Source organism: Rousettus aegyptiacus, unplaced genomic scaffold (genome assembly GCF_014176215.1).
Source record: "Rousettus aegyptiacus isolate mRouAeg1 unplaced genomic scaffold, mRouAeg1.p scaffold_m13_p_12, whole genome shotgun sequence".
NCBI classification, from domain to species: Eukaryota; Metazoa; Chordata; class Mammalia; order Chiroptera; family Pteropodidae; genus Rousettus; species Rousettus aegyptiacus.
The window spans coordinates 93,764,225-93,788,599 of record NW_023416287.1 but is presented as its reverse complement, the minus strand read 5'-3'; the positions used below and the strand labels follow the sequence as shown (position 1 = coordinate 93,788,599).

The 24,375-nt window shown below is 54.8% G+C and overlaps 1 protein-coding gene across 9 annotated transcripts in view; it reads right to left on the bottom strand.

The window, feature by feature from the left end:
* ATP9B (ATPase phospholipid transporting 9B (putative)) overlaps window positions 1–24,375 on the bottom strand; it is a 139,272-nt gene that overhangs the window by 55,376 nt on the left and 59,521 nt on the right. For all 9 annotated transcript variants that reach the window (XM_036230169.1, XM_036230171.1, XM_036230170.1 and 6 more), the window contains 3 exons: window positions 21,743–21,823; window positions 18,461–18,536; window positions 13,804–13,880 (listed from right to left, as the gene is read on the bottom strand). In XM_036230169.1, coding sequence (XP_036086062.1) covers window positions 13,804–13,880; window positions 18,461–18,536; window positions 21,743–21,823 — 234 coding nt within the window. The remainder of the gene's footprint in view (window positions 1–13,803; window positions 13,881–18,460; window positions 18,537–21,742; window positions 21,824–24,375) is intronic.

Below are 24,375 nucleotides of genomic sequence, written 5' to 3'. Positions count from 1 at the left end.
ACGGTGTCCAGTAATGTGTCACTACCTCCTCCAAAGCCTCTTGGTTTATGGAGTAAATGTATGGGAATTTATGGACCATTTAAGGTCTTTACCCCAATTCCCAGATATATCCAGCACCTGGCGCTACATAAAACCACTCAATAGTGTTTTTAAATCAAGAGTCATTAGCTGACTTGACAAGATCTATGACTATTTACTAGAATCAAATTCATGAAATTTCCTTGTAATGAAATACACAAGCACCTATTTCTGATTATCTTAAAACCATATGAACATACAGAAAATGCTAACCAGGGTTCAAAACACCTCAGAATTACTGTTATCTTGAACACAGTGACCAGGGTCTGTCCATTCCTCAGCATGACCAGCTACTAACTGGAAGTTAATAGTAGATCAACATTTTAATTTTTAGGGCAGCACAGCAGAATGGCAGAAAAAGAGAAAGAATGAAGTTATCACACTGTTTTAACATCTCACTTCGAATCAATGTTACTTAGTTTTCAAAATCCATGGTTCTCGTGACTCGGATTCTTTGGTAAGGAAAATGGAATTTAGCAGGTCTGCTTAAAAAATTAAATGATAAGCGTAATAGGGTTAAATAAACTTTTCAGCTTCCTTTTTTATTATTAAAACTCTTTAAGAGATTTATTACTGGTCCTTTGGCAAAATGTAACACTATTTTAAACCATCTAAAATTTTTGTGTTACTTTATGTCTTCAAAGACATTTTATGAACCATTTCATACTTAATGGCTTGTAAGCAATCCCAAGAGTTGGGAATTGTGTGAAAAGTTGCCCAGATTGACAGATAAAGTGAAAAGGTCTGTATTAATTTCCAAATAAAGAAATGCATGGCGTGGTATCTCACGATGATTACACTCTAAAGTACCAATTAGAACGCATCAGAAACCAGAGCAAGTTGACACTCTACAATAAAGCAAATAATTTCCAGTTGGAGGGGCAGAAAATGTTAATATGCAATGTTCAAGACTACAAGAATCTTTGTAAAGGAAGTAGCTAATGAGGTTTAATGATGCATGTCAGGAAGCCGCAGTCTGTAGGGAAACACAGCTGGCTTCATTTTGTAAACTGCTTGATACGCACGTCTTTCTGGTCCGCGATGATCAGCTGCGCCGGTGCCACGGGGGACAGTGCAGCCCTCAAACCGGGGTGCGCTGCCTGCTCCCTAAATCACGAGCACCACACAGTAATGGGACAGGGCGCGCGACGCGGGTGTCCTGCCCGAGGAGGCTGGAGACGCCGTCCACGACGCGTCGCACACAGCCCGCCGGCCCGAAGTGGCTCCTGGTGCCGGACGCGTGGAGACGCGTCGGAACACAGACACAACACTCGGATTGGGCGAACCAGTAACCTTCCCAAAACGCTCCCGTCGTTCATACCCCATCGTTCGCAAATCCACCCAAGTTAATTCTGAAATGCTGCTGCTGAGGAAAGGCCCGGCCTACCGCTGTTTCCTGCCAGGGGATCCACGCGCGCAGAAAGGGCCCCCTCCAAAGGCGCCGTGCGCCCGGCTCACGTCTCGGTCAGGACGGACTGCCACGCGCAGGTGACTGACAGCAGCACTCTGAGTTCGTGCCAGACGGCGGCTAAGGGCCAGCGGAAGCTCGCAAACCCGCCATGCGGGGGCCCCGTGTGAGGTGGCTCAGGCACAAGGTGATCCCTCGGCCGCCACGAGACGACGCTGGGTCGAGACGCTGACACCAGAGTGCCGTCAGAGCGCGGGCAGCACACTCGCTTCAAATGTGACTGCGCGCCAGCCGTGCGAAACGAGCACGCGCTCGTGACAGAAAGGTCGCCCTCGACGGAGGGACCGAAAATCCCAGGGATTCGGGAATCGCCTTCTGGCAAAACGGTGCACAGGGTCCCCGTCTGGACGGGCGCTGCCCTGGCTGATGACCGAAGGCGACACGAGCCCGGAGGACACGGGACGCGCGCGAAGGTCAAGGACACGCGGGTCACGCTCTCCCGCTGCAGGTGACGCGGGGAAAGCCTTCACGCGCAGAAACAGTGTCACGACACTGCAGCGGGGCCCGAGACGACGTCGCGCGCAGTTCAACGCCGGAGTTTGCCCGCTATGTTCTAAGTAGAGAAACGCAGGCAAACATGCTTCAGAAAACACAAACAAATGCATCACTGACCTACTTTAACAAGACTGAGCCTGCACTAATGACCAGGGTAAAAGGGCTTCAGTTTTGGTTTAAACTGGTGACAACTGATTATTTTTTGTCCCACTATGACCTCAGCAATTTGCAACCCAATAGCCGCTACCACTTGCGAAGTGCTCCGGCACGGTTTCCGTCGTCCCGTCTTCGGGACGCCTCCACGGGAGACCGCCCGCGGTCTGCCCGGCCAGGCCCCGGCCCCTGCGGCCTGGTGTCCTGCCGCCCACGCGGCACGGGTGTGCGGGGCCTGCGAGCCAGCCGGAAGCTGTCTTCAGCCTCGGTCACCTCTCGGCTCGCATTTTCCGTTCACTACGTGAACTTCCGTCAGGTTCGTGAACGACGGAGCGGTCAGATCTTGCTCATCAGAATGCCTGATTTCACGATTTATACTTGAACGTGGTAAACTTGCTCGACAGGAACCAACGCTACACTCTGAGAAAGAAGAACAGACGAAATAAAGCGATTCGGTTACGACCGAAACGAGCAGCCAGAACCGTCCACAGCGGGGGGTCTGGTCCACCCAGGACCCAAACCTAGTTGGCACGAAGCCGACTGTGCTCGGGGGGACCCGCAGGACCGGGGAGAGCCCGGCAGCAGGGCTGGAGGTGGAGCGGCGTCCGCAGCGAGTCCTGTGCTGGGGCGCGCAGGCCGGTCGCTGCTCCCTGCTGTCGGCTCCCCTGGGCAGCCGTCTGGCGACGGCGTGCAGCCTGTGGGACCCCCAGGCCCTGGGCAGCAAGGTGGTCTCCAGGGGCTGGGCATGCTCCTGGCATCTGTGTGGACGCTCGACCCAAAGGACTCCCTCCTGGCTCCGAGGTGCCCCCGCAGGGCCTCCACGTGTCTCATGGCCGAGCGTGTGACCGGCAGTGACCGTGCCGATGGAGCTGCGTGCTCGAGAAAACAGCGGGGTGAGACGCACGGTCCCAAAGGATAATCACGTGAGGCACTAAAAGCCTAGCTGACAAAAACGAAGTGACGCGCTGGGAGTCGGCTTCGGCCGTCAGATTTCTTTCCGTTAAGGCCGCGCTGCAGGGAAGCTCGATTTTCTTCCATTTCCTTTCAGAACGAGCCTGACGGTGTGGCAGGAGAAGGCGCCATGTGACCAGACGTGAATGGGGCCAACTGTCACATGGCCTTTCCAGCACCCGTGACGCTCCGTGTCGTAACCCCCCCACCCCCGCCTCCACCGCACGGGCACCCGTGGCCGCCCCGAGCACACGTGCTGCTCCCCAACTCACTCCCTTTGTGACAGTTCCAAAGAGCAGAACCGTGACTGGCTCTGGGACTGCGGAGATGACAGAAGTCAGCGGGCACGCGGCCGGGTGCAGACAAGACTCTGCTCCCGTGTGGCGAGGGCGCTGGCCCAGGCCCGGCCCGGCCACCGGGAGCAGGTGAGGCCCCGGGGGACTCAGGAGCCGTGGACGGGGGCTCTCCTGAATCACCCGGCAAGTCTCGAAGCACTTCGTTAGCTCACGTTTGGAAAGTTCTGGGGTAGTGGATATCATTTTATAGGACAAAGGCTAAGATGCGTGAAGTCTAACTTAATTTTCCTAAAATAAGTTCTTAAATATTCAGTGTAATGGAAGGTGATCCAGTGACATGCGCGCCGTTTGCTCGTTAACATTAGGAATTAGCACTTCAGATTTAAACCGTACCATGTCCAGGTGTTTGCCACTGTCGCCCAAAGCTTCGGGATGGCGCGAGGGGGCCTGCCGGCCCCTGGGGATGGGGAGGCCACCTGTCAGCCGCCCTGCCACGGTCCGCGTGCCGTCAGCTCTGTGAGATCTGGGCTTGGCCCGCACACGGGCTATGGCCCTGGTCACTACCGCACGCTGCACAGGCCATGGGCCTTCTTCTCTCCAGCCTGCCCCCTCCCGGGGCACAGAAACTTCTGGCCCCGTCTGTGCTGCGTGACTCTGGAGCACGTGGGAGCCCGAGCGGGCGGACTGGGCCCCCCTCGGCCTGCGGCATGCGCGGGCTGCGGCCCCCTGTGACCTGCCCAGCCCCAGCCTGAGCTCGTGCTGCCACACGTCAGTCCTGCCGAGGCCCGAGGCCCGAGGCCCCCGGCTGTCCTTGCTTCGGCGACTTCTCCACCTGCCTCTCTGGAGGCGGCCAGGTGTGGAGCCCGCGACGGGTGCCCTGACGCCGTCGTCTCTCGCCTCTGCGCTGCTCACACGCACGCCCCACCCGGTCCCTTCGAGACGTGGCCTCTTGAATGTCAGCAGCACCCGGCTCTGCCGCACCCGAAGTCTCAGTTTTCAAGACCCTCAAAGTTCTCTTCCAGCCTATTCAGACCCTCACAAGCTGAGCGCCAGACCGCGCGCCGGGCTTCACGCTGCTGCTTTCAAGCCCCCGCGGCCCCCGACTGTGCTGAGCATTCTGCGGTGTCGACGTGTCTAACGCAGAGCGCCTGGCGCTCCGCCACCCCGCGCCCGTGCCGCAGCCACGCGCCCTCTCCGGACGGCTCTCAGGCCCACTGGTTGCCATCCTGCCCGCTGAGCCGAGCCTCACACAGCCGCCACATGTCTGCCTCACGCGTCCCCTGCCCCGCGGGACCCAGGCCCCGGCGCACACGCCGCAGAGCTGAGGTGCTTCCGGCCCCAGCGTCCCCACGGCTCCTCTCCCCTGCCCAGCTTGGCCCCTTCGCGCCGCGCCCCCCGCCAGCCCCGGCTGTCAGGGCCGCCCCTCAGAGCTCGGGGACAGCCTACCAGCACGGACACCATGGGCAAAGAGCCTGTTTCGAATGCCCTGTGAACGTGTCCACTCCTGGAGGGACGGTCACACACCTACGTCCTCACTGCGCGGACGGAGGGGCAGCGGGCCGGCGACCCGGGCGCTCCCGGCAGAGAAGGAAAGGACGGAACAGACCGTGGGAGCCGCACTCGGCTCATCAGCGTGGACCCGCGGGCAGAAGACGGGAGGCAGACGCAACCTTACACTAACTAGTGACCTGCACACGCCGCCCGGAACCAGCTGAGGAATGAGGTCAGACCAGAAACAGCAGCGAGACCGGCTGGCGGACGCTCCCCCTCTGCTAGGGCGACGAGACCACGGCCCAAACCCTCCCATTTTATTTCGAAAAACTGCTACTGTAACAGCAACAAAACAACAAAGTGCACATTTTTATTCAACATAAGGGGGAGAATAATTAAACTACTCTATTTACTCTTAAAACTGATGTCTTTCCTGGGCAATGTAAATCTCACTTAAAAGCAGATCTTGAGGACCCTTCTTTTTAATGTCCTAACTCAGCATTAATACAGACAACGCACAGTCACCACCTAGCACGTTATACATCCGTACAATGATTTAAAATGTGTGTTAAATGAAATTGTGCAAAGGACACAGATACTTTAAAATGTCCAAGAACCCATTTACTTATATTTTCTGGTTTTGGTTCATTAGCAACCATAAATTACCTGTAAAATTGTCATGATTCTTTAGTCAGCAAGCCGATGTTTAAGAGCAGGTCTCAAATAAGAATGGATTACTAATTAAAGAGCGGGAGGGAGCTTTTCAATCCGACTTTCTTCTTCAGTCTACGCTCTATTCCACGGTAACCTGAGCCGACTGCTAACAAGACAGAGAGCACACTCGCCCTCCTGAAAACGGGCTGCTGCGAAGCCACCCTCATTCGTCCGGGGTGCGGGCGAATGCAGCATCTTAGATCAAAATCAAACCTTGGGAGCAGTCATTTTTCTTTATATTGTTTGGAATTAAAAACATATTAAATTGAACCATTATGAAAATTCTGTTCTCTACATAGTGTTTCAGACTATGTCTGTATCTTAAGGCTATGAAACAATTTTTGTAATTATAATAAAAAAAAACACAAATTATTGGCTTTAACCTAAGAAAATTGTTGCTTGAACGACCAAACACCCAACCCGAACTAAATAAATCCTCCTCTAAGTCGTGCCGTCCTCAAGCGGCTCGTCTCCACAGGTTAAGGGACTCCGCGTGGGGCTGTCACATTTGTCTTTTTCCCGTCTCATTTTTCTGTCTCTATTCTGTGATGGCAGCCGAGTGTCTGTGACACAGCCGGGCAGTTACACGCGGCTACGTCACAGTCGGTGACCGGCGTGGCTGCGGTGAGGAGACCACCTTGTCCTTCACGGCACCACCAACGGCCACGTCCAGAGAAATCTAGCCGTGCGGCCAGAAGACATGACCTGAGTTCCAGACCTCGCTTCCCACACTCTGAAGTCACTTAATTCAGAACATTAAGAAACAACAACGGCCCTTAACTGAGTCGCTCCTAAAATAAATCCTCACTTATTAAAGGTTTGCTGTGTGCAAAATCTAAAGAGACAGAAGACGAAGGTGTCCTGGGTGGCGGTCACCAGGCTTCTGTCGGGAACGAGCTGCAACGTGGAAAGAGGAAACTAGCGGGGGGCCAGGGACCTGGACCGGAACCAGAAGCGTCTCTGAACTCACGGCGTTCCACACACGCAGATGCAAAAACACACACAAACGTGCCGGTGTGCGTGTGCACACCTGGCCGCTCGCCCGCCCCCCGCCGTGCGGGCCCGGGAGCAGCACCTCCGGACAGCGGCGCGCACGTCCGGCTCCCGGTCCTGACTCCTGACTGCCGCCTGCTGAAAGGGGTCTGGCGCCGGTCCCGGGGCCGGGGCGGAGAAGGCGCAAGATGCGTCTGGACCATCTTTCTGTGACAGAGAGCACAAACCCCCAGGGGAGAGCCGGGCACACAGACGAGCAGCACGCAGGGTCGCCGCCACGCTCGCTCTCGCCGCACCCAGCAGGGAGGAGCAGCTTGACTCGACAAGTCCCCTCTGAGAGTCCTGGCAGGACGGACCGGGCCCTCGGCCACCCCCTCCAGGCCCGCGGGGAGGCGGGCGGGCGCTGCAGGCCAAGGGCCACCGCTCCCCGCCCACAGGGCCCTCCCCGCGACGGCGAGCAGACGCCCAGCGGCGCCCACAGGGGCCTGGCGGCAGCAGGCCACATTCGCGGGGAGGGCCGCTGACTGTCGGAACACGTTCTGGCTCATTTAAAATGTCCTCGTCTCTCAAAAATATGACTGAGAAACTCACCGGCACAGTGACCCCAACTTCCATCGTTAGAAACGGGAGTACCTGACGTAATGTGCCCCACAGAGGTCTCTGCGCTCTAAACGTGTTCACAGCAGAGCTCAGAAAATTTCATTCTGACCCAAGGTATCGGAAAGTTTTGATTTTGACAGAACTCAGCACTTTAAAAATGAGCGTTCTGGAACTGCTGGACGGGGACGAGTGCCCCCCAAAAGGGTCCCAGGCCAGTAACGGCTCACCGCGGTGGGAAATCTACACTCACGGGGTACAGTTTAAAGTTTTCCAAATGGTAATTAGTAGCTGACAGGGCTAATTACACAGGGGGAAGGCAAGCTACTGAAGCTCGTGTTACACTGATGCTAAAGGCCCCCTGCTGCACGGTGTCCCTCCCGGGGTCCCCTCCTGGCCCACACCCCGAGGACAGGCGCCCTCACAGCCTGCAGGCACTGGCCGCCAGCTTCACCCCTGAGGGGAGGGGCCCCCCAGGCCACTCGCCACACTCCCCAGGGCACAGTGGGGAAAGCCGCGGACGCCACCAGGGACCCTCCCCAGAGCCCTCTGCTTCTGCGGACGCGCTGCGCACAGGACCGCTGCCGGCGCCCGGCGACCAGGAAGCGCCCGGCGTGCAGTCACAAGGAGCAGCCGCCTCACACAGAGCCACCCTGCCTGGCAGCTCACAGCCCCCGGGAAGGCGACATTCACTCTGAGAACCTCAGAGCAACCGGGGACGCTCGTCACCGCCCGCCCGCCTTCCTGCCGGCTCCGTCGGAAGCTTGGAAACTGGCGTTTCTGACTCTCGACGTTACTGGACCTTGAGACCACGTTTCTCACCCGTCCCAAAAGGTTTTCATCAGGGGTGCTTCCGAATACCTGGGGAGTAATAACACTCACTTTTGTGAGAATTAAGTCATCCCTAGTCGCACATGGCCTCGGGGAAAAGAATCAAGGATTTCAAAACCCAAAGTCCGTAATCAAAATACGTATCTGCTGCGTGAATAAACGGTCTGTGTCAGGATTCCGATGGGGGGGGGGGGTGATTCGGCCAGGCCGCCCAGAGCGGGCGAGACGCCACCGCACACGCCTCACGTCACAGGCAACCCGCGGCCAGGAAGCCCGTCCGGCCAGGACTGACAGATAGCTGAGTCTTCGCAGTGACACCAAGGACCCGCCTGAAATAAACATGCTTGTGTCCTTACTTAGAACACCTGCTCACAGTCCGCTGCACATCTAAAGGGCGCTCGGGGACCACGTCCGGCATTGGTCTGAGCGCGGCACGTCGCAGGTGTGGGCCGGGCTGCCCCTCCGCCAGCGAGCACGTCGCCTCCGCCGCTCTCCTGAGTGACGTGTTTATTTATACGCGCGCGGCTGACGGGACACGCAGCTCTCGGCAGCAGCTGGAGCCCCGGCGTGTGCGGGCGGCGTGTGCGCGCGCTTTGTCGCGGGCTGTCTCTGGTTAATCTCGCCTGCGGCGGCTCTGAAACGCTATGATTTGTTAATATTAATAACAGTTATCCGGAAAGCGTTCCCTGAGCCTTTTTATCTACGTAGACTGACTGTAATGCTATATTCTACAGCATGTAGCTCTTTTGTGAAGCACACGATCACATTTTTAAACAAGTATTTAGATCCGAAAATATTTTTGCTTGAGAAGGCAACTATTAAAAAAATTAAGGGGTGCTGAGACTGCATGTAACCATCAGCAAAGAGAAAAATAAGTTATCCTACTGTAATATTTTAACATAAATCAACACAACTTTGAGAATATTAATAAAGTGTCCTTTTTAAAATAAGAAAGCTCGTCTCCAAAACAGCCTTCATATTTCAATGTGCAAAGTGCACCACGGCTGATTCTACTTTGTTCTATTATCCGAAAACGCCTTTACGACAACTCAGAGAATAAGCAAGGCTCTAATTCACATAATGGCATACATCACCTGTCTGTCAATGAGACATCTGAAAGCATCTTTTTATTAGAAACACAAATCAATATGCCCCAGGGATTACAATAACTGCTGGAAGCAATTTGTATTATCATTTCATCCTTGATGTTCTGGCTCCGAGCAACTTATTATTATGAATGGCGTGAAAATGGCGACCTGTCACAATCGGTTTCTCTTCACCTCCCGTAAGTATTTTTTCCTCTCTTAAATGTAATCAGGTGTCATCTTATTAAATATATCTCAAGCTGGGTTTTATAAAGCAGTCCCTTGCTCAAGTTGCAGTCCTTATAATTTAAACTTTCACTAAATATTATTGTAAAAGTAATTGCTCAGTAATAAAAAACTTTTGATTTGTTCAAAGTTTTAAAATAAAACCTCGCGTGTGTGCAGACCCTGCCCCCTGCTTCACACTGTCCCCATCCAGCACCGCAGGAAACACCGCAGTCCTGAAAAGGGAAGCTAAGAACCTTTTGCCTTACGATTTTCTCCCCTCAAACAATACTCTAGGTTTACCCCACATCCCCGAGTCTGGATAAACGCTACATTTAAAAAAGCATTCTAACAAACTTCTGCAATAAGCCTACAGCTGGATATTCTGAGGAAATAAAACGAACCAGACTTGAGGATTCAGCGTCAAAGAGCCATCGAAAAGGATGGACTCAGGTGGGACCTTGGTTAGGCACTGAGCCAGCGGCAGTTTGACGAGCTCACCGGAGATCTCTCTTTGCATCCCGGCCATGGTGACCAGGAAGGGCAGCGACTCTCAGTCTGTATTAGTACGCATCAGACCCCACCCTCCAATTTCCGACTTGGAATGGGGAGGGGGGCGCGCGTCCAGGGGCCAGAATCTGTCGCTAGGTATGAAGTTGAAGTCACCAACCCAGGGCCACTCGGGTATGAGATCACGCCATGTGGGCCAAGTGTCACAGAATAAGCCAGGTCAGGCAAGGTGTCTGGTCAACCTAGGTTCGGGGGTACGTGAGTGATCGTACTCTTCTCTTCATTTTTCTGTTTTTCTTTTAAAAGGCAGCTAGACAAGGACAAACGGATAAAATGAAGACGAAAAGGATAAATGGCCAAAATAAGGGGTGGGGCAGGAGCTGACTAGAATGACAAGCTTAAAAACTTATTTCACGAGGAAACTAATACAACTGGTTAAATACCTAACATCCATATGCTCGGCTCTGGGTGACCAGCCTACAAGAACGTCTGGCCTACACGGAGAAGTCGCACATCCTCATGTGTCGTCAGTGACAGAGCCTGGTGGTGTCCCCAGATGGCAACAGGAGTCCTGGAAAAGCCTTCGCCAGACACGGCCTGTGCTGAGCGTGGGGAGGCCAGGAGGGGGCCCCGTGAGGCGAGCACTGGGAGCGTCGTGACAGTCCCGCAGGGCCCTCTGCTGCGGCCTTCACTGTGGGCGTTTACATCACCATGGCGGCACGAACCCCTACCCCCGCCACCCCGACCATCTGCCACTTTAGACAGCTGTATCTTTGCTTCTGCTCTGGGGCTCCAGAATATCGGCCTCAGAAAACCACACTCGTGACTGGCTCCATCACAAACTGGAGGTCCCAGCCCCGGGGCCCTCCACGAGCCGCACCTGCTGGGCCCCGACCCCCTGGGCTATAGGGGCGCCAGATTCTTGCCACACCCTACGTCGATGTCACGGCCACCAAGGCTATTCACTAATTTTTTTCTCTTAAATCAGAACTGCTCTTACTGTAGCATTTTATGTCCTAAGAACTTAAAGCAATTCTACAAATCTGCATGTTCCTCTTACATACACTACAGTGCAAGTGGCAGATAAATGAAAATGACGGAGCAGGGAGGGGAGCAGGGAGGGCGGGGAGAAAGACACCGACTGGTTCACAGATCGATGACTGTAAATATTTTATACAAATCAAAGCAGCCCTGCCGTATTTTCTACAGTAGCTGTTCTCCAGGTAACAATATATCATTTTCTTTTACGTGATCCTGTTTATATACTTAAGTTACCACTGGATGCTTCCATAGAACGTGTTTCCTTCTTTACAAACGAAGCCCCGCGCTCTTTCGCTGAGAGCCCCGCGCTCTTTCGCTGAGAGCACTCATAGTTTTGTGCTATTGATTTTCTCAACACAAACAAACAAAATCAATACGACCCTTCCCCGCAGCACAGTCGCCGGTTTTATCTCCCTGCCTCTCGGGCGCCTCGGGCACCTGCCTGACAGGCGACAGGGCTCCTCTGCCTTCGCCCCTCAGCCTGGCTCCTGAGCCCGCGACACACGCCCTTCGTGCCCCACAGCCTCCTGAAGGGCCCCCCGGTCCTTGCACTGGAACTGACCCGAATGAACCCGTGACAGTGACGTTCAGCTCACCCGTGTTCTCCTGATGGCCATGTCCGAGCCCCTCCCCACTGCCCTGCTGGCCCCTGTCACCCGTCACCCACACAGCACCAGCCGCCACTGGCCCCGAGCACGGGGAGGCACCTCCCATGCTCCCCGCGCCTTCGCCTCTGACTTCGGGGCCCCTGAGCCCCCCTCTCCTCTGGCTGTGGGGAAGGGGCGTGCATGGTGGTCCTGTCCCCCCTCCTCCTGCCCGGGGCAGGGCCGGGCTTCCCGAGTCCGTCGCCTGAATCGCCACCCGAATCGCTTGGACCGAGGGCAGGCGCCCTCCTTGCTCGCTGGCGGAAGCTGCGCGGGGTCAGCGTGGACGCGGCAGCTTCTTCTTGTCCAGGGGTCAGGGACGCAGGTTTCCCGGGGGTCCCTGGGGGACCGTGATGAGCAGAGGCCCCGCCAAGGCGCCGGACATGAGCCGAGGAGGCCCGCGTGGCAGTGGGCCGCCGTGGCTCGACGGGGACGGGCTCACTCGGAAATGCGAGTCTTCAGCCCACGCTGCTCCGCTGACAGCGGACGCCACTGCGGAATCCACCCGACCTCCGTCTCTGCCTGTCGACGCCCTCACACGCGGCCACGCGCATGACAGCTGCCAGGCTGAGGACCGGGACAGGCCCCTGACACCCTCCCGCGGACCCCGGTGAGCGACGGCCTCCCTCCCACCGGCCTCCTCTGAGGTCTGAGCTGCGCGGGGACAGCGACGCGCAGCCCCCGGGGGCGGTGTCTCCCGACGGGGACAGCAATCTCGCCCTCCCTCCCCACTGCGCGACTCCGACTTCACGCCCCTTCCCGCCTGTGCCAGGGCCCCCAGGGGACTGCGTGGGACCTTTGTCCCTCACAGCATGCTTGTCACCGTCCCTTGAATTTCACTCTTACAAATGACATTTAACAGTTAATGACATGTGCACACTTACAGGGTTCCTCTCTCTCCTCACTGTACAAAAAGCTCTCCGCACCAAGGTGGACCTCCACGGCGCTCCCCTCAGGGAGAAGGAAGAGCCCCGCCGACGGGTGCTGCCCCCCGGCACCGCCATCTCCCCGCCCTGCGCCCAAAGGCGGCGTGTGCCCCGCGGGCTGTCCCGTGGGTGCGTGACCTGCTGCACATCGAGCACGTAGCAGGGCCCTGCTGCCGCCATTTCCTGCCGGAAGGGGGACACTGAACCGCTGACCGAGCACCGTGACAGCACGGCCAGCGGACGACACCGGCTCCGCGTGAGACCGACAGACAAGCGGCAGACAGACCCTGAAGGTGCCCGCTATTGTAGGACACGTCCTGCCAACACCAAGGAAGTCTAGAGGCTGTTTAAAAAACAAAGAGAGAAAGAGAAGGGGCAGGAGGCGGAAGGGGGCAGGTGTGGGAGGCGGGGGTGGGGGAGGGGTGCGCGCCTGGAGGTGGGTGGGGGGCAGAAACCAGACCAGGGCTGCTCGCACCCCACGGCGCACCCCTCTCAGTGGGGACAGCTGCCCCGGCAGCGAGGGCTCCGTTCACACACCGCATTTCACTTTATAGAAAGACAACGATCAGTAACAACTACTGAGTAGTCAGACTCAGAGCTAAGCCACTTGCCCGGGGTCAATAGGCTGTCTAGTGGCATACCCAGACGGTGACCTGCAGTCACCCTCCCGGAGCAGGGTTAACTGTGGTCATCCACTGGAGGACGGTCACATAAGTAACTCTGACCGACACCCTTTCCATTACTACTTCACTTACACACACATGTTGGCTGCATAAGTAACAATCTTAGGGACAGATATAATAGGAACATAATCAGCTTAGAAACATAATCGAGCAGTCTTTTAAAATTAAAATCTGGTTTTTAATATACTTCTGAAATGGAAATAAATAAAACTAGTTTAACAATGTAACACTATCAAATTAAATACTATAGAAACATTAATACAGATTTCTTTATCTTAAAAATGAACCATCAACATAGAGTACAAACTGTAAAACAGACTGTAGAGAAATTAAAAATCCACAATTAACTGTCAAACTATAGGCAAATTATATATTCAACAATGAAAATTTAAGAGACATATATAAACTCTGGTTAACCAAGAAAAGATACTTTGGAAATTCTTCCATATAAGCATATTGTTACACAAATACAGAAAATTCATATCCTAAACCAGCATTTTTGAAAGTCTGTTTTTACGTCATATATCAAGCTAAAGTTAACGTGCTATTCGGAACTACACGTACGTTCTCACGGAAAGGAAGAAGCAAGGTCATCACAGCGGCCGCCCTTAATCTAGCCTACCTTATTGTTTGGGTTGGATGTGTTCAGTACACTTCGAGTCTCTTTTCCAGTATAAATGACAACACCTATTACAGTACCTGCAAAACACGAAAGCGGTCCTTACAGAGATACTTTCAAGGGTGAGCACAGAGATAATGCTTTCTAATTAATCATTTTGATGGAAGTATTATTACACTTAATTTTTTATAAATTTATCCAACGGCATATTTGACTCATTCAAGAAAATCTAATCTCAACTTTTAAAATAATACAAATTTATCTACATGTAACATCATAATATGTACTAACATTCTTTTCACTGAAAAAGGAAGAGTTACATTGCTCATTCATCAACGTCCACTAAAACAGTAGCTGCAGCCCCGAAGTTAAATTGAGGGGGGACGCCCTCCTCACGCGTCAAGCGTCCACGGGCCCTGCGAGCCTCGACGGCGCGGCGCAGCCGGCCTGCCCGACGAGGCTGCGCGAGCGTCTCTGCGCCTGCGCGGCGAGCCCTGCCGCACACAGGCGCCTGCGCTGACGCTTCGGCACGTGCACGAGTCAGGCAAGAGAAAGGGTGTAGAAACAATGTTTGATTTTGAGCTTAGATATTGTTACTCTCTTTTATTCACATCTGAAAGTCTTCTAACAGTACACGTCAAGACGAAATGATCGAACAAGAGAAAAGAGAAATAAAATACTCCTCGAACGAGCCGCCAGTTAGAAAGGCTCAGAGAACTCCTCTCTAGAATGTCAAATTACAAACCATGGAAGTCCGTTTCTGGAACTGCAGGTATGCATAATTTATAATCCTAATTTTTGCAAATTTTGAGGGTGAGAAATACGATTTATGTGAGAAAAACCACACATCCATACTACCCACAGAAATCGACAACTGAGGGCACCTCGGTTTACCGTATGAAGGTCAGTGGGGCGTCGGGCAGGACCCGGGGACCAAGCACCTGTGGGGTAGCCCTGGACGCAAAGCGCGCGGACAGCAGCATGTCCCGTGAAGCGCTTCCGCCAGGGTCGTCCGGGAGCCGGGCGCGGGGGCGCCGCTCGGCAGCGGCTCCGCACGCGGACGCTGTTTTTTCCCAGGATGAGCTTCTCCTTTTCTCCCCCGTCTAACACGTGTGCCTCTGGGAAAGCTGTGACGCTGGAATCGTTGTGTTCTTACAAGCAGAGCCAGCCCCCGACAGGCACACGAGCGAGCCCACACCACACCACACCCGCGCTGTCTTTACACGTCACCACTCAAACTGTCTAGCTGGGGTCTGAACTCAGAATGCAGAAAACAGTAGATGCACAGACGTGATACTTTAAAAACTTCCCTAATTTATCAATAAGTTAATCAAAACAAAGTGTCGCCAATTTAAATTGGCACGAAATAGAACAAGACAAATTGCAAACTTAACTTTTTTTAGCATTAGCAGAACAAACGAGTCTCTGAGAAGGCCAGTAAGTTAATCAAGCTAGAAATCGCTGTCCTAAAACGCAGGTGAGTTGTTCGTGATGCTGATTCCAGGCTGGCGCCACCGTGTTAAGTACCAAAACGAAATCTGAGAAATGACAGGAATGACAAGAAATGCTCCGCTGGGCACGTGCAGAGCCAGTCGGCGTGGGGCTGCTCCGCGCTTCGGCGGCGCCCCGCGGGGTTCCTCGCGCCACGTGCGCTTGGCCCTGCCGACGTGGCGAAGGCCCCGGGGAGCCGCCTGGTCTGCCTCCCACCAGAAGGGGTGCCGGCGTCTGAGTCCACGTGCGTTCTCATCGCCGAGGCCACCGGGTGCGCCAGTGCGTCCGGCGCGTCCCCGCCCTCTCTGACAGAGGTCGTGCCTTGCAGGCGGAGGCTGAGCAAACCTGCACGCAGGGCAGAGCAGCGTGGGAAGGGGGCCACCGGCGCACTGCCACAAGACACAGCACGTCCAGCAGAACTGGGTACGGCCTCCAGGACAGACAAAATGTCGCAGACAGACAGACGGACACGCTGAACGCCATCAGCCAACCCAACTCTCCTGACTCCCAGCTCCACACCGAGAAGCGCCACGCAGGGCGCGGACAGCGCTGGGCCCTGGGCGGGGCTGCTGCAGGCCTCCGCCACAATGCCGGGGCCCGCGGGCCTGGGGCCCGTCTCAGCTGCCCGCGGACCCTGGGGCAACCTGCGTGCTGGGGACCCATGGGGAGGGGACGACAGCCCCTCGCAGCATAGACGCCGTGAACCCACGAACACCGCACCCCTGCCAGGTGCGGCCACAGCCCCCGAGGAAGACGACGCCATCAGTCCCCAGAGTTACCAGGAGACCGAGGCCACGAACACACGCAGAGCGTGGCGGGCAGGGGGGACGGTGCGGCAGACCCAGGCTCCCCCAAGCGTGCCACTGTGGAAGGCCTCAGACAACAGAGTGACGCACAGACCCCAGCCCACACCCCTGCCCCCCAACCTGCCCGAGGCGAAGGCGCGAGAAGCAGCAACGCCCACCCCTTGCTGCGTGTCACGGACTCCACGCTGGCGCGTGTCCTTGGCTGTCCCGCGTCCCCTGCCTGCTCGGCTACAGGGGTTTTTGTTCCATGCTCTGGGAGGTCCCTCCGGGGTGGTCCTGGCCCCTTGGCACCCCACCCAAGATCGTGAACGCTCTTCTCGAGCGAGCCTGGCAAACGTGCGTGGCCGGTGGAGGCTGTCACTGTGCCGTGAGCCTCAGTTCCGTGACGTACGCCAACGGCCAATTCGCAGAGGATCACTGTAAAACACACAAACGGAGGAAACACACGCCTCCACTTTGCTAACACTGCATCGCTCTGACGGCTTCCAAAGGGCACTCGCATCTTCTGCACTTGCCACCCCGTCACCGCCTCCGCGGGGAGGGGACCGCAGAGCCTTTGGCTCTGGCTGACTCTGTCCCTCTGAGAAGGGCCCAAGCCAACAGCGGTGGGGATCGGTGCCACCGAACACACAGGGCCCCAAAGACGAACGAAGTGGCACAGAACAGGGGAACCTCTGAACATCTCTGCAGATGAACGCGACCTGACCCTTCACTAGGAAGAAGCCCCAGTGCACCGAAGACGCAGCGGGATCCGGCACCTAGACACAGAAGCGCCGAGCGCGTGACCGCGCCCCAGCGTGCGCATGGCGTGAACACCCTGCTAGGAACGCCCAAGCGGAGAGGTGCCGGGCGTGGCGGTGGAGGGCAGCAGGCCGGGGTTCGTGTCCGGCTGCGCCATGGCCCGGCCGTGTGGCAGTGCCCATGGCAGCAGGCCTCGGGTGCCACCGCCCTTCGCCCGCCCGCGGAGGCTCCTGGGGACAGCCCTCACCAAGCTGTGGGAAGGCGGACGCGACCCGTGACTATCTGCAAGGCAAGCACGAGACTGTCACGTGGAGAAAGGGTGAGGACAGACCCTAAGACCGCCGCTGCCTGCAGAGGGCCCCCTCCATGGAGGCCGCGGGGCCCTCTGAGGGCGACACACCCGGAGCCCCACCGAGGTCTCCGCACGGCGAGCTACCCTAATTTCCTCTCGCTTTTTATTTTAACCAACTACAAACATCCACCAGCATGGAAAACAACATCACGCACCTCACAGAATCCCCCCTATCGAAACGGCCAATGCTGCTACCCGGCTTTCTTTCAAGATAGAAGACATCAGGGCGACGTGAACCCCCTTTCACGCTCCACCCTGAAGGGCCACCCCGCTTCTGCTGCAGGGCCAGTGTCACACCTGCACGCGGAGTGGCCCGCGGGCCAGGCGCACCTGCCCCCTGCCCGTCTCCGGCCCCGGGGTGAGCCCTCTGCCTCTGGGGCGGTCTCCTCCGCAGCCCGCGCGCAGGGGCGCTTTCGGCCTGTTGGTTTTCAGGGCCCTGCACCTCACTGGGAGACCCAGCGCAGCTGACACTGCCTGTCTCGTTTTAGCAGCGTCTTCCTTGCCCGTGGCTCCCGAGGACAGGGCCAGCAGGACTTCGTTCCACACTGAGTCTCCGGGGCCCGGTCTGGAGCAGAGGTCCCAGACAACACCGGGAGGAGAGCGAGTGAGCTCTAGAGAGGAGGGCCGCCAGCCTCGGGGCAGACGCTGAGAGGAGAAACCCCCCACCCCGAACGTCTCCTAGCGTCCCTGTGGCCACCGGTGTCCTCGAGGCGGCTGCTAGGCTCTGTCCCGGCGCCCTCAGCAAGCTAAGGCGGCAAGCGTTTAGATGGTCTGCTCCTCCCAGAGAGATCCACCTTCCGAAACGTCGACTTAAGCGGCCTCCTGTTTAACCACTAGAGATGCCCCAGCACCCTGATTTTACTCAAAAAAAAAAAAAAAAGACGACCCTTCAGCCCCAGCCCCACACAGCACTTGTCTCTCCTAGACGGCCCGCCACATGGACCTCTGCAAACTCCGCTATGTGACTCAGGGATGAGGAGCCTCTATGGTCACCGTGTGCTCCCCAGTGTGAGCCCCTCGGTAAAGTGCACTGACAGGTGTGTCGAGGACACGGGTCACAGCCAGCCACAGGGCTGCCACCCACGGCCGCTCCTGGCCTGCGGCCACAGTGCAGAGCAGGGAGACCACGCCCGCTGAGCTGGAGAGGACGTTCAATAAGGTCCCCACGTGATGCCAGGGACTTCGAACAACACTTGTTTGGAATCGCCCCAAAACACGAAGCGTCACCTGTCCACGAGCATGCACTCTAAGAGCAGAACGTGCTACTTACCCGACGCAACGACGGTGCTCGCCCACAGCGTGTTCTCTATGCTGAGACTTTCGTGAACGGGCGGGTCGCTGTCGTCCTGTGCACGGGGACAAAAGGAGGACAGCAAATTACCAGGTTTTCGTCGCTAGTGTCTCAGGCGCCCACCACGTTGAGGTCCGCAGGCTGGACGCACTGAGCAGCGGGGAGAAACAGGTGACAGACGAGGGCATCCAGACGGGGAGGGTGCGGGGAGGCCACGGAGCGGGGAGCGGCAGGCGTCGCTCCCGCGGGCCACCACCCCAGGGGCAGAGTCTGCCTGCTGGAGCTGTTCCGGAGCCCTGAGGTCTGCTGAAGGCCTGCCGCTTCCCGGGGAGGGCGGGGCTGGTCGCTGCGGACGATCTGGGGGTTTCGGGTCTCAGCACGCACAGCCCCCGGCCCCCGCCCCCCAGCTGCGCGTCTGCAGCACCTTGCACACAGACCGTGCGAAGCGTGGCAGACAAAGAGAACCCCACCCCCCACACACTGAGGGTCTGTGCTCCGATGGCCGATGGCTGCTTCTGGTCACAGAGGTGCAGGTCGAGAGGGGGGTGGCTGTTGCTGCTGCACCGGCCCGCTACAGCGAGCCCCTCCCCCTCCGGTTCAAGGACTTCCAGGAGATTCGAAGCGGAAGTGACCTTATAGACCTTCATTTTTCTCCTTTCTGGAGCCATACATTAAAGACTAGGATGTTAAAAAACAACTTCATGTATGGAGAAAAACAGAGTACACTTGACCCAGGAACGGCTCAGAAAAGACATCAGACAATCTCACGTTTACACCTGAGGCCGATCCTCGGCACAGCTACAGCCTACAACAGCAGCAACGAAACAATGACAAAAACCAGGCCAACTCTGAGGAAGGAGAAGAATTTGACTTCTAGAGTTACCACCTTATTACATTTAAATGCCCAGTGTTCAACAAAAAATAACAAGACAGAAAAGGAAACAAAAAAGTATGGTCCATTTAAAGCAATATATAAATCAACAGAAACTATGCCTGAAAAAGACCTGACGGCAGATTTACTAGACAAAGACTTTAAGAGAAAAATTATTGAAGATGTTCAAAGAAATAAAGCTGTGGAGAAAGTAAAGGAAATTCGAACGAAACACAAGCAGAGACAGAAAGCCCGCAGACAGCAAGAGAAAGTCGAGAGCCGAGAGGACGACGGATGCCTGACTGGGCGCGCGCCACGTGGCGCCCAGAGGCAGGTCGGCCTCGCGGTCTCAGCCAGACGCCGCGAACGGAGCGCGCACTGGGGCTAAATCCTGACGAGTGCTGTTGCACGCATTTTTCATTTAAGGTGCAAAACAAAAGTACCCTCTAGCATGGATTCTGAGTGAGCCGCTGTGCCATGATGACCCCCGTGTCCGCCTACCCCCGCCTGCGAGCTGTGTGTCTGCGGCTGACTGTGGCCTGGGGAGCGCCTAGCAGCTGCCCGCCACCGACTGACTGACCACAAAAGCACAAATGGGAATGACTGTATTTGTCTGAAACTCTCCCATGGTTCCCCTAATATAGAAATTTAAAAATTATCAACACAGGCATATGTGTTTTTTTAGTATTTTCACATTGTGCCACACTCCAAAAGAAACAACGGCATTAAAAATGACGAGGACGTAATGAGGCTCTCTGAGCTGCAAAGGAAAGGTCCCGCCACTCAGCTGGGAGACAGCAGCCGGCTCCCCGCCACTCTGGCGCCCGCTGCCCGTGCGGGTCCCTTTCGCTTCCGTGACAGCAGGGACGGGCAGCGCTCGGCCAGTGCTCTGCTCCCACCGGGACGATTCCCGAAACAGGCTCCTTGCCAGGCTCCCAGACCACAGGACGAGGGTGGTGAGACGGGCAAGAATCCGTCTCTAAACTTCCTCTTTGGGTTCGCTTCTCCTATAGTTTCAAAAGATAAACTTTGCCTTGAGGAGGGAGAATGCAAAATGTTACAATTTCAAGCTGTTTTCTCAATAGCACAGCCTATTTTAAAAGCAAAAGAGATCTGCTTTTTAACAAGACAGCATTTTGATCGGAAAAAACAAACACTGATAAGTGTGCTACGGTTTGCACAAGAAATGCAGCAGAAAAATGCATCGTAAAAAAGATTAAATGTGACTATGATGTTCAAAACCGGCTACAGTTTCCAACTCCAAGCCTCAGAGAGAACAGAATGTCTTGAACAATAAGCAAAATTAGTATCAATGATAATAATATGAATCATTTATATAGAACAAAATGTCACAGTGACTAGTCAGCAAACTAGGTTCCTTGGACACTGTTTTAAGGTAAATTGAAGAAGTTATTCACGATACATTAGACTCTGCACAGGCCACAAAAAACATAATATGTCTAATGATGTAAATTGCTCTGATTCTCATTTAATCATTTAGACCGATAAAAATAAATATATATATTTCCTCCTTTGTATAACTATATACTTTACACTATAAAAAAAAGACATAGGCAGATACTACTTTTTAAAAGGTTCAGTTGATATTTCAGTAATTAAACCGAATTTCATTTTCTAGTTACAAAACTGGTTATTAACACATTTTTTTCTTTCTTCTTTTTTGAAAAATAAACACAAAAATAGATTTTCCATCTGAGTGATTCAGAACTCTGGAAACAACTCTTTCTCGGTACAGGAAACGCAGGCTGTGGAAGGCCACACGCGTGAACCACACGAAGGACGCCCTGCGACCCGCCCAGGTGAACGCACGACCCAGTGAGCGGCCACAAGCGCCCTGGGGCCAGAGCCCTGGGTGCACGCCGCCCCTGCCGCCACTCAGTGCTCCGGGTCCTGCTGAAGAGCCAGTGGACGGGGGGACTTTGGGCTGTGCCAAAATGCCGTGATAATGGAAACGAAGGAGAATGCAATGTGCACGTGCACAGAAGGAGACAGACAGACGGACACCTGCCCCGCTAATAAAAATCAAGAAACGATGGGGTTATCGCTGAGGATTAACCATCATCCAAAGCCAAAACCGAAACAGCTAAATTACTTCATTTTACTGACTCATGATATTTTCAAGGAGAAGGACCTTCTCTAGTGTAGCTACGCTAAAACAGGGAAAATGTTCTGAATGTATCCCAAAGACACACCTGATAAAGGAAAATGTAAGAACTTGAAACGTTTTCTAGGTTTTTCCTATTTAGTCCTAAATTTCAATTTCAACTTATTCTTGATTTAATTACTCTTTCAAAATAAAGGTTTGCTATTTTTAATTTATATACACGATGACTACGTTTGTATTTAACAAAAGGCTTGACTTGACTTACCCTGGTAAATGTGCCTTCAAAACTGTGGATGTCCAGTTGTGGCTTCTGCGCGTGAACGTAAGCACTGATAGAAAAAAGATCCTGGAATACAGAATATCTAAATTACTTATAATTAAAATTTCTTGAAAATTTTTCCATTACCAATTAATGCTTTTACATAGTATTACCAAACGTGATGGTTTTATATTCTGTGTGCCCACATCATGAGTTCGGATGGAGGATAACTAAAAGAAGCCGCGTTTAAGCTCAGCAGGCGGTGGTGCCGCTGACTCTGCAGACAATGACGCCCAGCGCGGTCGCGGGTACAGTGCGTGCGACCCCCCCTGACTCCCGCTCGCGAGGCGGAGGCAGCGCATGCGCACGTGGCAGTTGTACGAGACCCGAGAGCTCCACGCCCGGCGGGGTCCGAGCTTTACGAAGCGCGTGGTGAATCCCGACGTCTGTGCACGCGCTTCTCCCAGCGGCCACCTCAGCTGTTATGCACTGTCGCCTTCCTTGGAGCCACGTCTCCTGTGTGCGGGATCACAGCCCCGTGACCACAGTCATAAAACCGCGTCGCAGCCGCTGCACGGAGGCGGGTCCGCAGCAGGCCAGATGCCGGCGTCCTGCCGCGCCCCGTGCCCGGGGCAGAGATGAGGCCTCCAGCCCCTGACTTCAAGATTATAAAAGTATCTTCATTGGTCCCGAAAGTTTAGTTTGTCTTATTAACATAACAACTCATGTTAAGCAAACAATATAATAAATTTCAACTTTCTAATGAGACATGATCACTTTCACCAGGAGGTCACAAAAAATTCACAATGCTGAAAGATCCCTGTCTGTCCCGACTTTGACAAAACCACCGCCCACAGGGCATTCTGCCGGGGCTGCGCACTGGAGAGCCCAGGAAGAGCGGGCTCACACGCACCGCGAGGACCAGCTTCGTGGACACTCAGAGGCAGAGCTCCAAAGCGCGCAGATGTGCAGCACGCCTAACTCAGTTACGCACGTGACAACGTGGGTGGAAAGCGACCGAACCGATTCGTGTGGACTCGAGTCATGTTCAGTGAATTACACCCACAGGCAGATTATGTATACTTGGGCATCTTCTCAGGGCAGAGTCTTAAAAATCTTTTAATTATTGCTGTTTGAGTTGACACGGCCCTTGGCGCCCTCCGCCGCGGACTCACTGTGGCCCGAGCTGTAGGGAGCGGCCACTGCGCCACGTGTGGACGCAGGCCCTCTCAGGCCCCTCCCCTCTGCCCACCAGGCCGGAAGGTGGCAGACATCGGGGACAGCAGGAAGGCACACGTCGAGGAGGATGGAGCTGTCTTCTCAGCCTTGGGCCACCCACCCCTGGGATGCCAAGCAGGGAGGAGGGGACTCCTCCTACGACACGGGCTGGAAGGCAGAGGCTCTCTGGACCTCGGAGCAGAGAGATTCGGCACACGACGTTAGGCACCTCCAACATCTCCTCCAAAAGCTGCCACCACAGGCCACCGCAGCCACTGAGTAAGACACAGTGACGGAGCTGTGACTGTCCCACAGACACCTGCCAGCAGAGAACCAACAGGCAGAAAGATGCCATCCTCGTTCCTGACGCGCAAAGCCTGACAGTTCACTGAAGCTGGGAGGCACATCGCGCACGTCCCAGGAAAACGCACCTGCCGGCTTCCGAGTGTCCAGGGACCAGAGACGCTGCACTAGATGGAGCGCGGTGCCCCGCCCGCCGCGGGCCTGCTGCTCAGCGGACGCTGCTTGCTAACCCACAGAAACTTAAGCCAGCATACACAAGAAGAAATACACTGTATAGTAATTTTAGATTTTTGAAAATAAGACTAGAATGTTTAACAAGCAGCCAAAGGACTCCCGAGACAAGGCGACTTCTGAGAATCACTCATCATTTAAGTGTCACACGGCCAAACAACTTTCAGAAATGAAACGCTCACATGAGGCCCCCTCTGAGACACAGCAGTGGAGCCCACGCCAGAGCAGTCCCCGTCTCCCCATGCAGACGGGCCTTGGAGGAACGCGTTTCATCTGGAATATTAGACATCAGATGACTGAGTGATGGCAGAATAATGAGAATGTCGTTGGAGCTTTTCATGATCATTTAAAAATCATTCTGAAGTTTCCAATAATGTAGGAAAGCCTCTGCTATTAGGTCAAGGGCAACATTTGTTCGCATTACTTAAAGGTCATTAAAATACATCCTTAATCATAACATGTGGTTCATTACAGATAAAATTGCTTTTCGTTCAATAAAACTAATTAAATGTAAATGGTATTGTTTACTGCTATATGGATCTTTTGAAATAAATCAGCAAGTCATGATTTATTGAAAATTACTGTGACCTCATTGTTGTTCATAAATTTGCCTGATCGCAAAAGCCAGAAACATCCTTCCCAAACGTCTGCGGCGCGGGCACGCGTGCCTCCTGACGGCTGCGCAGCAGCGAGGAGCGCGGCCCGGACACGGGCCTGCGGCTCGGCCTCGCCGGGGGCTCGTGGCAACGTCCGTGCCCCGGGCACACGGCAGACCCGGACACGTCGTTCTGACACGTCCTCGATTCCTTACGAAAGCTCTGAGTTCTGCGGGCTTCCTTCCTCCCGGTGTCACGATGGACACAATGCTCAACTGATAATGTCGCAAA